We start from the raw sequence: 12,913 nt of genomic DNA on the forward strand, positions 1-12,913 counted from the left end.
TATCCTTTATTTGTCCCACATTGGGGAAATTTACAGAACTACTCGTCATTGGTCAATTTAAAGGCACCAAACGTTGATTGCAGCAAAGTTATTAATTCTGGATGATCAGATTCACACAGACAAAGATGTTCACACTCAAACAAATGTTGCCAGTGGAGTCAGCAAACCTTATCGTGACTGGCATCGAGCATGTTTTTGTGGCTGTGCGGTGCAGGAGTTACTGCAGGAGGAGACCCGCCAGAAGCTGAACCTGGGCAGTCGAGTGCGTCAGCTGGAGGAGGAGAAGAACACCTTGCTGGAGCAGCAGGAGGAGGAGGAGGAGGCTCGACGCAACTTGGAGAAACAGCTGCAGACGGCCCAAGCTCAGGTATGACGTGGATCTTATTTGCTAAGAAAACTTTCCGGCACGGGATTATCGTGCATTCAGAATATTCCGCAATTCCTATAGCTGCTTGAGACCAAGAAGAAGCTGGAGGAGGATGTGGGAGCCATGGAAAGCCTGGAAGAGGTGAAGCGAAAACTCCAGAAAGACGTGGAGCTGAGCAGCCAGCGTCTGGAGGAGAAAGCCATGACAATGGACAAGATGGAGAAGACCAAAAACCGACTGCAGCAGGAACTAGACGACCTGGCGGTGGACTTGGACCACCAGAGGCAGATAGTCTCCAACTTGGAAAAGAAGCAGAAGAAGTTTGACCAGGTTGCCATCACTTTTTAATTTCCGTGGAATAAACAATCCCGGTTTGTCAACGTTCCTGAATGTGACGGCCATGTTTCGCTTCATTGCAACAGATGCTGGCCGAGGAGAAAACCGTGTCGGCTAGGTACGCCGAGGAGCGTGACCGTGCGGAGGCCGAGGCCAGGGAGAAGGAGACCAAGGCCTTGTCCATGGGCAGAGCTCTGGAAGAGGCGCTGGAGGCCAAGGAGGAGCTGGAGAGATTCAACAAGCAGCTCCGTGCAGAAATGGAGGACCTGATGAGCTCAAAGGATGACGTGGGAAAGAATGTAAGCGAATCCATTTCATGAATAGGATAGACTATCGAGTCTATCAATCTATGAAAAGAGCCAATTTCTTCTCTCCGCTGCTAATGCTAATAATGGGTTTCCATGGTTCCCTAAAATGCCTTACACTACATATTTCCAAATAGATCTCCTCAAAAATGACACTTAATCCTTAAATCCTTTGGCTGTTGAATCAACTGAATAGAAAATGAATAATGTTTCATATTGTTGAATAAAGATTTGAATCTTTATTCATGAATAAAACACTTAAAAAATAGTGATGTTTTTTTACAGAAAGTATTTCAAGATGGCACCGGCGAGCGTGGCTGCCTTTACAGCAGCTCCTGGACTTTTTGTTCTTCTACTTTCTTCCTTTCATAACTTTGCTGCTGTAGATTGGGAATTTCTCCATTGTGAGACGAATAATGGTTTTCTTATTCCTATTCTTAATATTGTGGTTGCATTTTCTGAAGAGACAACTTCATGAAAGTGGCTTAAATTGCCTCTGGCGGTTTTAGAAACGCGTTTGCTTCACAGCATGATGCTCTATCTTGTTCTGTTTATACTTACCACAGTAAAAATAATAACTATAATAGTACCTAATAAGTGTTGCTGTTTTTCCTCGCAGGTCCACGAGCTGGAGAAGTCCAAGCGTACGCTGGAGCAGCAGGTGGAGGAGATGCGGACTCAGCTGGAGGAGCTGGAGGATGAGCTGCAGGCCACCGAGGATGCCAAATTGCGGCTCGAGGTCAACATGCAGGCCATGAAGGCCCAGTTTGATCGAGACTTGCAGGCCAGAGACGAGCAGGGCGATGAGAAGAAGAGAGCACTGGTCAAACAGGTCGGTCTTTATGACTTTCACATTTGGCTCGAGACAAAGTTGTGAGTTTGAGCGAGACGTGCTGCGAGCAGGTGCGTGAAATGGAGGCCGAGTTGGAGGACGAGAGGAAGCAGAGGACGCTAGCTGTGGCCTCCAAAAAGAAGCTGGAGATGGACCTCAACGAGCTGGAGGGACAAATAGAAGCAGCCAACAAAGGCAGGGATGAGGCCATGAAGCAACTGAAGAAACTACAAGTACGCAAAAAGCCACGAGTCATCCACCTCTTTTACTTTACCGGCTCCGTCTCACCACAGAGTGTTTGCCCACTTTTCTTAGGCTCAGATGAAAGACTATCAGAGGGAGCTGGAGGAGGCGCGGGCCTCCAGGGACGAGATCTTTCTGCAGTCCAAAGAAAACGAGAAGAAACTCAAGAGCCTCGAAGCAGAAGTATTACAACTACAAGAGGACCACGCCGCCTCCGAGAGAGCTCGCCGCCATGCCGAACAGGAGCGGGACGAACTGGCGGACGAAATCTCCAACAGCACTTCCGGAAAGTCAGTGCGCGCCGACCGTCACTTTTCCGAAGATTGACAAAGTCAAGAGTTTGTTGACATCGGCGCTTTTGTCAGGTCTTTGCTGCTGGATGAAAAGAGGAGGCTCGAGGCTCAAATCGCCCAGCTGGAGGAGGAGCTGGAGGAGGAGCAGGGCAACACGGAGCTGCTCAACGAGCGCTTCAGAAAAAGCACGCTGCAGGTACACGCACGTTTGTCTTCGTGACATGCGGTGCACTCAACAATAAATGGCTTATAGTTGATGATAATGATCCGATTTTAAAATGTTCACTTTATAGTTAAGGCAGCAGGGGTGAGCTTGTGGGCGTGTCTGACTCACAGTAAGATAAAATAAACATGACATCCGGGGCATAGTAAGGTCAAAAAAGAGCAATATGTATAGTAAGACTCAAGAGGCGGTAAAGTGAATCCAGAATCAAAATGTGCTTTGTCATTTTTCAGTTTTCAAAATATGATGTGCTTAAATCCACAAGAAAATACGCCCAGATTTGACGGTGAACTTAGCTGGCGGGAGGGTGCACCAATGACAGATTTGATTTGACGGGAGAATGAGCGCGGCCAGAAAAGCATGCAGCTTTTCTAAGTTACACATAGAGGAGAATATGGCCCCTCATGACTCATGGAAAATGGCAGCGGGGCGAGGGGGGGGGGGGCATTTGCAGACTCCTCATGTTGAAACGCAATTTCTCCAGGTGGAGACTCTAAGCACGGAGCTGGCTGCAGAGCGCGGTGCCTCCCAAAAGAGTGAGAACGCCCGGCAACAGATGGAGCGTCAGAACAAGGTGCGACAGACCTCTTCCAAACATTTCTCGCTTTTCTCAGCAATCCACCCCAGCCCACACCAGATACCTTGAATACCGTAAGCCTCATGTTATAAAAGTCCCATTTGTCCCATAAAGGAGTTGAAAGCCAAGCTAGCGGAGCTGGAAGGCTCGGTCAAGTCCAAGTTTAAGGCTTCCATAACGGCGCTGGAAGCTAAAATCTTGCAGCTGGAGGAGCAGCTGGAACAGGAGGCAAAGTAGGTGCTAGCATTCTCAAAACACAGCGCGTGAGGTCAACCATTAATTTCTTGTTGGTCGCCATCATCAGAGAGAGAGCAGCGGCCAATAAGATAGTCCGACGCACGGAGAAGAAGCTGAAGGAGGTGATGATGCAGGTGGAGGACGAGCGCCGTCATGCCGACCAGTACAAAGAACAGGTGAATGGGGCTATACAGTTGTGGAACGATTTGATGGCCGTGTTGCTTTTTCTGTTTGTCTGTTTCAGACAAAATATAGCAACAACTAAAAAAAAAGCAGCTAGACCAGGGGTCGGCAACACGCGGCTTCAGAGCTGCATGTGGCTCTTTAGCGACATCTAGTGGCTCCCTGCAGCTTTATAAAAAATGTTTGAAAATGGAAAAAGATTTTGATAGTAGGCTAATAATAGCTCAAATAGATATAGATACATGTTGCAGCTCCGAAAAAGGAGAGCTGTGGTGTTGGTTTTTTAAAACATACATAGGTTTCCCACTCTTACACTTGTTTTTTTTAAATTTATGGACCTTTTAAGGACTTTGAGGTTACAACAAGTCACAAGACATAACATGTAATAAGGGGGAGGATGAATGGGAAGGAGGGGGGAGGGGGGTGACCGCGACGCGGCCGTCCTGACCAGCTGCACGGACAACACGAGCGCTCTGCAGATCGAACCACGTCACGGGGGAAAAAGAATCGGAGCGATGAAGACGGTGATAATAAGGATGTGTATGCGCGTGTGGTTGTCCAGTTGTGTATGTGTATGCGTGTACAGGTCATAGCTGCTTCGTCGAGGTCTGCTCATGAAGACAGTCCCGGTTTATCAGTCCATGGCCGAGAAGGAGGGGGGTGATGGTGGGGGCCCTAGATTCCATGCATACTTCCATCCAGGGGAAAGGGCCAGATAGCGTTGTTTGTTTTGGAGGGACGGCCGCCAACAATTTCAGACAGCCTTGAGTCCGTGGCCTGTATCTCTTCAATGGCGCCGATCAGCCAAATCCGCAATTTCTTTCCGCAGCGCGGATTCCAACTTCTCCATGTTGTTGTCGATCGTACGGAGTCGCTCCAAAACCGCATCAAATTGCGGTTGAGGTCAGTCACCGCTTGAGTCTGAGTGTTGGACACTCGCGCCAAACCATCCAGAATGACCGGCAGCTTCTTCCCTTCCAATAAAGCCGCTCCCGTCGGTTGAATTTTGCGATAGAACAGAAAGCTGCCAACACCAAACAGCAGCATACCTGTTATCAAAAGGCCGATAATGTAGATGTCTTCCACATCCTCAACGGACAGTATTGACGGGCACGCCATTCTCCACTTTCTCCATGGATCAAGGGCGTATCCGGCAGCAAATGTCCCCGGGGGGCAAGCAGGCTCCCCACTGCCTGCTCTTTTCGTCGAAAAAATTTTGTCAATTGCATCGAGAGACCAGCCAACTAATTCCATGGTTAGTTCTTCGGATGAAAATATGGTAGGAGGCTAGGAAAAGTTAGACCAAGACAGCACAAAGACTAAGTGGCGAGCAAGGAGAGGGTGGGGGTGAGGGCAGGAGCTGAGCAAAAAGCGTCCGCCTTCGTCGAGAGCCAAGCAGAAAAAGGGATAGTAGTAAGCCGTTTTTAGCCAAAAAAAAGACCATGTATAGTAAGGCATTTTGGGCCGAAAAAAAAGACCATGTATAGTAAGGCATTTTTCGCCGAAAAAACCGACCATGTAGAAAGGCGTTTTTAGCCAAAAAAAAGACCGTGTATAATAAGGCGTTTTTAGCCGTGAAAAAAAGATTATGGATAGTGAGGCGTTTTTTTACCGAAAAAAAACAGACCATGAAAGGCGTTTTTTGCCGAAAACCCCCCCCCCACTATGTATAGAAAGGGGTTTTTAGCCGAAAAAAACGACCATGTATAGTAAGGCGTTTTGAACCGAAAAAAAAGACCATGTATAGTAAGGCATTTTTAGCCGAAAAAAAGGACCATGTATTGAAAGGCGTTTTCAGCCCAAAAAATAATAATTATAGTAAGGCGTTTTTAGCCGAAAAAAAGACCATGTATAGTAAGGCGTTTTTTACCGAGAAAAAAAAAACGACCATATATAGTTAGGCGTTTTTTACCGAAAAAAACCCCGACCATGTATAGAAAGACGTTTTTAACCGAAAAAAAAGACCATGTATAGTAAGGTGTTTTGGGGCGAAAAAAACGACCATGTATAGTTAGCCGTTTTTTACCGGGAAAAAAACGACCATGTATAGCAAGGCGTTTTGAGGGGAAAAAAAAGACCATGTATAGTAAGGCGTTCTTAGCCCAAAAAAAGACAATGTATAGTAAGGCATTCTTAGCCGAAAAAAAACGACCATGTATAGTAAGGCGTTTTTAGCCGAAAAAACCCCCGCCATGTATAGTTAGGCGTTTTTTACCGAGAAAAAAAAACGACCATGTATAGAAAGACGTTTTAGCTGAAAAAAAACGACCATGTATAGCAAGGCGTTTTGAGCGGAAAAAAAAGACCATGTATCGTAAGGCGTTTTTAGCCGAAAAAAAGGACCATGTATAGTCAAGCGTTTTCAGCCCAAAAAAAAGACTCTGTATAGTAAGGCGTTTTTAGCCAAAAAAACAACCATGTATAGTTAGGCGTTTTTTAACAAGAAAAAAACCCGACCATGTATAGTAAGGCATTTTTAGCCGAAAAATAAGACCATGTATAGTAAGGCGTTTTTAGCCGAAAAAAAAAACGACCATGTATAGTGAGGTGTTTTGGGCCGAAAAAAACGACCATATATATATAATAAGGCGTTTTTTACCGAAAGAAAACGACCATGTATAGCAAGGCGTTTTGAGCGGAACAAAAAGACCATGTATAGTAAGGCGTTTCTAGCCAAAAAAAAGACCATGTATAGTAAGGCGTTTTTTGCCGAAAAAAAGGGCCATGTATAGTAAGGCGTTTTCAGCCAAAAATAAAGACCTTGTATAGTAAGGCGTTTTTTCCGAAAAAAACGACCATGTATAGTTAGGCGTTTTTTACCGAGAAAAAAAACGAGCATGTATAGAAAGACGTTTTTAGCCGTAAAAAATGACCATGTATAGTAAGGCATTTTTAGCCGAAAAAAAAGACCATGTATAGTGAGGCGTTTTGGGCCGAAAAAAACGACCATCAAAAGTAATGCGTTTTGGGACAAATATAAACTGACCACGAATCAACGACCATGTATAGTAAGGCATATTGGGCTGAAAAAACCGACCTTGTACAGTAAGGCGTTTATGGGCCAAAAAACCCCCCGACCAAGTATAGTAAGACGTTTTGGGCCGAAAAAAACAACCATCTATAGTAAGGTGCTTTTAGCCAAAAAAAAGACCATGTATAGTAAGGTGTTTTTAGCCGGGGGGGTTTTCGGCTAAAAACGCCTTATTATACATGGTCGGTTTTTTTTCGGGCAAAAAACGCCTTACTATACTATGTCGTTTTTTCGGGCGAAAAAAAGCCTTACTATACTACGTCGTTTTTTTTTTCGGGCTGAAAAACGCCTTACTATACTATGTCGTTTTTTTCGGGCTAAAAAACGCCTTACTGTACTATGTTGTTTTTTTTTCGGGCTAAAAAACGCCTTACTGTACTATGTCGTTTTTTTTCGGGCTAAAAAACGCCTTACTATACTGTCGTTTTTTTGGGGCGAAAAAACGCCTTACTATACTATGTCGTTTTTTCGGTATACTATGTCGTTTTTTCGGGCGAAAAACGCCTTACTATACTATGTCGTTTTAATGGGCGAAAAAACGCCTTACTATGTGGTTTTTTTCGGGTAAAAAAAACGCCACTATGTCGTTTTTTTCGGGCGAAAAACGCCTTATTATACTGTCGTTTTTTTTCGGGCGAAAAACGCCTTACTATACTATGTCGTTTTTTCGGGCGAAAAACGCCTTACTATACTATGTCGTTTTTTCGGGCGAAAAACGCCTTACTATATATACTATGTCGTTTTTTCGGGCGAAAAAACGCCTTACTATACATGGTCGTTTTTTTGACTAAAAAACGCCTTACTATACTGTCGTTTTTTTGACTAAAAAACGCCTTACTATATACTATGTCGTTTTTCTTCGGGCTAAAAAACGCCTTACTGTACTGTCGTTTTTTTCGGGCTAAAAAACGCCTTACTATTTTGGGCGAAAAAAGGCCTTACTATACTATGTCGTTTTTTCGGGCGAAAAACGCCTTACTATACTATGTCGTTTTAATGGGCGAAAAAACGCCTTACTATACTATGTCGTTTTTTTCAGGTAAAAAACGCCACTGTCGTTTTTTTCGGGCGAAAAACACCTTACTATATTATGTCGTTTTTTTCGGGCTAAAAAAACGCCTTACTATATATACTATGTCATTTTTTTCGGGCAAAAAACGCCTTACTATACTATGTCGTTTTTTTCGGGCTGAAAAACGCCTTACTATACTATGTCGTTTTTTCGGGCGAAAAACGGCTTACTATACTATGTCGTTTTTTTTGGGCTAAAAAACGCCTTACTATATATACTATGTCGTTTTTTCGGGCGAAAAACGCCTTACTATGTCGTTTTTTTCGGGCAAAGAAACGCCTTACTATACATGGTCGTTTTTTTCGGCTAAAAACGCCTTACTATACATGGTCATTTTTTTGGCTAAAAACCCCTTACTATACATGGTCATTTTTTTCGGCCGTTTTTTCGGCTAAAAACGCCTTACTATACATGGTCGTTTTTTTCGGCTAAAAACGCCTTACTATACATGGTCGTTTTTTAAAAATAAAAACGCCCTACTATACATGGTCGTTTTTTTCGGCTAAAAACGCCTTACTATACGATGTCGTTTTTTTCGGGTTAAAAATCCACCTTACTATACTATGTCGTTTTTTTCGGGCAAAAACGCCTTACTATACTATGTGGTTTTTTCGGGCGAAAAACGCCTTACTAAACTGTCGTTTTTTTTCGGGCTAAGAAACGCCTGACTATACTATCTCGTTTTTTTCGGGCTAAAAAACGCCTTACTATACTAGGTCGTTTTTTCGGCCGAAAAACGCCTTACTATACTAGGTCGTTTTTTTCGGCTAAAAAGCGCCTTACTATACTGTCATTTTTTTCGGGCTAAAAAAAAGCCTTACTATACTATGTCGTTTTTTGGGCGAAAAGGGGTGTTCACACGGCACACATTTGCTCCGGCGCTGCACCAATGTATTTTGTTGCGATATATTTTACACCGCAGTAAATTGTGTGGAGCGTTCACACGTACAAAGCCGCTGAGCGTGTCAGCACCGGCACAGCGTCGGTGCAGCCCCACTTGCGTTCACACGGCAGTTTCTGCAGCGGAGCAAAACGACAGAAAACAAATGAACTGTCTTGTTGGGGTTTTTTTTCAAACGTATACACAACTCAAGCGGCTACTGGACAGGCACGTCCTTCTCCTTCTCGGTCTCCGTGCCTTCTGCTCGAGAGTGACCGCCCCCGAAAACGTAAATCAACGATGACTTCAATGACACTCAGAAAAGCAAACACGTAATGCGCCAAACAGAAAATCAAGAGAGGAAATCACAAAATAAATTATATGGGGGGCGGGGGGTTGTGAACACACAACAAAGGAACAAACTACACAAACAACTCCGAGACAGTCCAGTCTCCTACAAAAGGAAAGATGTTACCAGCCAAGTCTTGTGTCGTTATTAAACAAACGCATGACGAAAGTCCGACAGAGCACGAAAGCAACGCATTCTCGCCGTACGTAATCAACTCTTCACAAGCATTTGCTCTGGAGCAAATTTAACCCAGTTGCGTTCACACGTGCAAATTTACTTCGGTGCTGCTTCGCAAACGAGCATTTGCTCTGGAGCAAATTATTTAAACCACCTCCCTGAGGTGGATCAAATTTGGTCCGGTTTAAGCTGTTTTCCGGGGCTACGCCGGAGCTAATTTGCACGTGTGAACACTCTACTGGGGCAGCCCCAGACCAAATCTTGCCGTGTGAACACCCCTATTGCTATCTTTAGATTATTTTTCCCCTCGCTCGGAGAAACCAAATGCACTTGATTAGCTATTGATGTCCTTTGCCGTTGCCATTTGCTCTGTCTCTGCGGCGGTGCACCGTCTGTCTGTCCGTCCATCCGCCCAGATGGACAAAGGCAACTCGCGTATGAAGCAGCTGAAGCGTCAGCTGGAGGAGGCGGAGGAGGAGGCCACCAAGGCCAACGCGTCGCGTAGGAAGCTGCAGAGGGAGCTGGACGACGCCAGTGAAGCCAGCGAGGGCCTCAGCCGCGAGATCAGCAGCCTCAAGAGCAGACTCAGGTGACGCCACTTCAACACACAAGCATCAACATATGTGGGTGGGAGGGGCTTAGATCATATGACTTGAGTCACACTGAAGTCTGGGACTTGCTCGGCTTCTGGAAGACTCGACTTGCCTTTGCCTTGGGAGTAATTCTTTTTTTTGCGTTGTGTATCCCAAACAACCGGGGGATGGGGGGGTTGTTCATTCTGAATTCAAGCATTTTGCTTTGTTGTGCGTTGCGCTCAGGCGCGGCGGCCCCGTCGGCTTCTCATCATCCGGTCGCTCGGGCCACCACAACCTGAACGTGGACGGCGCCTCCGTGGACGGCGCCTCCGTGGATCGCTCCGATGACGACGCCGACAGCCGCACCAGCGACTTCAACGACATAGGCAATATGGAGTGAAGGATCGCGCTCGCTCACTCTGACTTGGACTCGAAACAATGCAGCACATCTGTCCGCCAATACGACACCCACAGCGGTACCTTGACTTACAAGTGGCCCAAGTTCCCACAGTCCCCCGCCCCCTGAAAAAAAAAAGCAGGGTGGGATTGTAATTGTGTATAGATGCGGCACGATGGTGGCAAAGTACTTGAACACCATGCATCTAGCATGTACACAATCATGGACCCTTGTTACATAAAAGACCCTTCAGTCAGTTGTTCAACACAAACAAACAATTCACCTTCACATTTGGCTCATGAATAATATTAGCTAGCCTACTAGCTTGATGCGCTAGCACGAACTGATATGACATCACACATGAGCAAACAAATACGCGCACTCGCACTTTATGCAAACCTTCTTAAGTCTCTCATTTCCGCAAATAATTGTAACAGCAAATTAATTCACAGGCTATTTGTGGCGGCATTGTGAGAGAATCAAAAAACATACTTTCATTTTTGGTGGGTCACGAGGTGCATTCAGGGATGGACAACTAAACAGGACATCTCAATTCGAAACACTCACACTCAATTCAAATTAACAACGCCACAATTCCAGCAGATGGTGCCAAAATAATATGACAAGTTTAGCGAACAACTGGAGGATAGTCTCCCCCCCCCCCCAAAAAAACCCTCCAAGTTTGCAAATATTGAACCATGAATAGCTTCTGCAGCAGTTCACTGTACAAAAAAATTGATGTGCAACTCCGTTTGTGGGATCAAAAAAATCATATTAAAAAAATACACTCAAGATACATTTTTTCAGTGCAACTACAGTTTTATGCTTGCATTTTCCATTTTTTTGTGGCAGTATTTAGCCACATTTCTTCACGTATGTTTTAACTGTACAGTGCTATTTTTCTAATTAAAATACAATTCTTAAGATATGAGCAATTTGAGTTCCTAAGCTGCTCAAGTAACTGAAACAAGCTTTTAAGTCAAGGTACCGCTGTATTATTATTATTTTTTTTTTCGCCACCTCCCTCTTTGCTTCGAGGCGAGGCAAACGGACATTCTGCCTTTTTACTCCAACGTCTTTCAGGGATGTGGGGTACAAAGTGCTTTTTAGGGAGGCAGGCGGACTCACTCTCATTTATCAAGTATGCCGCGACAGAAAATGTCGACTCGCGCACTTCCAAGGGACTAAAATGCAAAGCGGATGACGGCGCTGTGATGAAAACACAACGGACACGTCAACACGTGGCGAAGGAACGGACGGCCAAGAGCTGCACGGCGACATCAAAATGGAGGATAGAATTGAGGTTAAGAGCTTCTACGTATTTTTTTTTCAACATTCACGTCACACAGAAAGACTGGAAGATTTTGATGGTTAGTCTCATGTGGTAAGCCGGTTGAGCATTTATTCCTTGATATTCCGTTGAAGTCCTCACTCGCAAGACCATTTAGTGCACTAGTAGGATGAGTGTCTTACTAGTAACATTTTTTTTCTCCACGACTGGATGGAGAAATGTCATTTCCTGTTTTATTTTAATAGCCAACGGTAACATGTAGTTGCTAAAAATTGCTAGCGATGACAAAAAGCCTAATCGGATGTGGAACTTAAGGTGAATATTTTTGAAAAATAGTCTTACTGATTTTTGTTTTCCCCTCTGTCAATATTGCGATTGCTATTTGATGTTTGTGTTTTTTCCAAGGACCTTTTTCAAAGTTTTTTTTTTTAAACAAACGCCAGCGATACATTGTGTATTACAAACCATATCAGATTTATTATACATATTATTGGATGGGTGGGGGGGGGGGTCTGATAGGTTAGGTTCATATTCAAATAAAGACAAATAAATCATTAATCTAATAAGACAGTTGATCTAGTTATTAATTGATGAAACATGGTGACTTGCAGTCTTGTAAGCGTTCACGTTAATAACTTGACTAAATCATACCAGACAAGCACCGCGTAAAATAAATCGGATTACCAAAAATCATGTCAACAAATCTCTGGTGTTCACATTTTCATGTTTCATGAAACATTTGAATGTGAAATCGAATTGTTCAAGCCCTCATCTCGAAGAACTCGGAAGAAATGCTCAACCGGCTTTCCATCGTCTCATATAAAGTGCAGATCATCTCATTAGTGTAAAATGACAACGGGTCAACGTATGTTTCTTTAACTCATTCAGTACCGGCCAATTCTGGACCAAGTCTGAAAAGACGTTTAAATACGTCTTTGGGAGTGAATGAGTTAAAAGTGCCTTAAGACACTAAATAAGAACATCAACGGACGAGGATTCTAAAAGCTCACCAACCGCGATCCAACCCTTTTTTTTTTCTGTCTTTTGTTCCTGTGCTTCGTATCCGAATGGTACAGTACGTGACAACGCGGTACCTCCACTCTTGTTCTCGCCATACTTAACACTCATTCTGACTCCGTATTAAGAAGTCTCGAGTTATGATTGTACAGGATATTTTTCATTTGGTTGGAAGCTTTAACAGCCTCAAGTAGTTGATTAACATCCGGTTCTTATAATCACGATGGTAATGATTGTCATTATTAGTATTGAGCAGGCATTCCACGACAAATATTCCCAGTGTTATTTCTTGTCTACCTGCATTACTAGACTGTAATCTTTTTTTTTTTAAATAAGGAAAATAAAGCATATTCATTGTAACAGTTTCACTTGTTCTGTCCTTTCACCGTAAATATTTTGGGGGGCATATTTGTGTAAAATATTGATAATAATGAGGATGCTCTCAAGTATTTCCTACCAAGAATAAAGTATGTGGAAGTAGAGTCACGATAGAACTAAAAGGCTGTCGCCTTTGGCTCGCACAGCAAG

The 12,913-nt window shown here is 43.9% G+C and overlaps 1 protein-coding gene across 1 annotated transcript in view; it reads left to right on the forward strand.

Moving 5' to 3' along the window:
- The window catches only part of LOC147200097 (myosin-10-like), a 47,181-nt gene extending 34,431 nt beyond the window's left edge, over positions 1-12,750 (forward strand). The window contains exons 34-45 of the mRNA XM_086119645.1: positions 215-367; positions 449-697; positions 790-1,002; positions 1,628-1,840; positions 1,912-2,073; positions 2,156-2,373; positions 2,449-2,572; positions 3,084-3,173; positions 3,291-3,409; positions 3,481-3,589; positions 9,522-9,694; positions 9,924-12,750. Coding sequence (XP_085975771.1) covers positions 215-367; positions 449-697; positions 790-1,002; positions 1,628-1,840; positions 1,912-2,073; positions 2,156-2,373; positions 2,449-2,572; positions 3,084-3,173; positions 3,291-3,409; positions 3,481-3,589; positions 9,522-9,694; positions 9,924-10,080 — 1,980 coding nt within the window. The 3' untranslated portion in view covers positions 10,081-12,750. The remainder of the gene's footprint in view (positions 1-214; positions 368-448; positions 698-789; positions 1,003-1,627; positions 1,841-1,911; positions 2,074-2,155; positions 2,374-2,448; positions 2,573-3,083; positions 3,174-3,290; positions 3,410-3,480; positions 3,590-9,521; positions 9,695-9,923) is intronic.
- The last annotated feature ends 163 nt before the right edge of the window (positions 12,751-12,913 follow it).

The sequence above is a fragment of the Hippocampus guttulatus genome, chromosome 9 (assembly GCF_054856545.1).
Source record: "Hippocampus guttulatus isolate MCC_2025c chromosome 9, RoL_Hgut_1.0, whole genome shotgun sequence".
NCBI classification, from domain to species: domain Eukaryota; kingdom Metazoa; phylum Chordata; class Actinopteri; order Syngnathiformes; family Syngnathidae; genus Hippocampus; species Hippocampus guttulatus.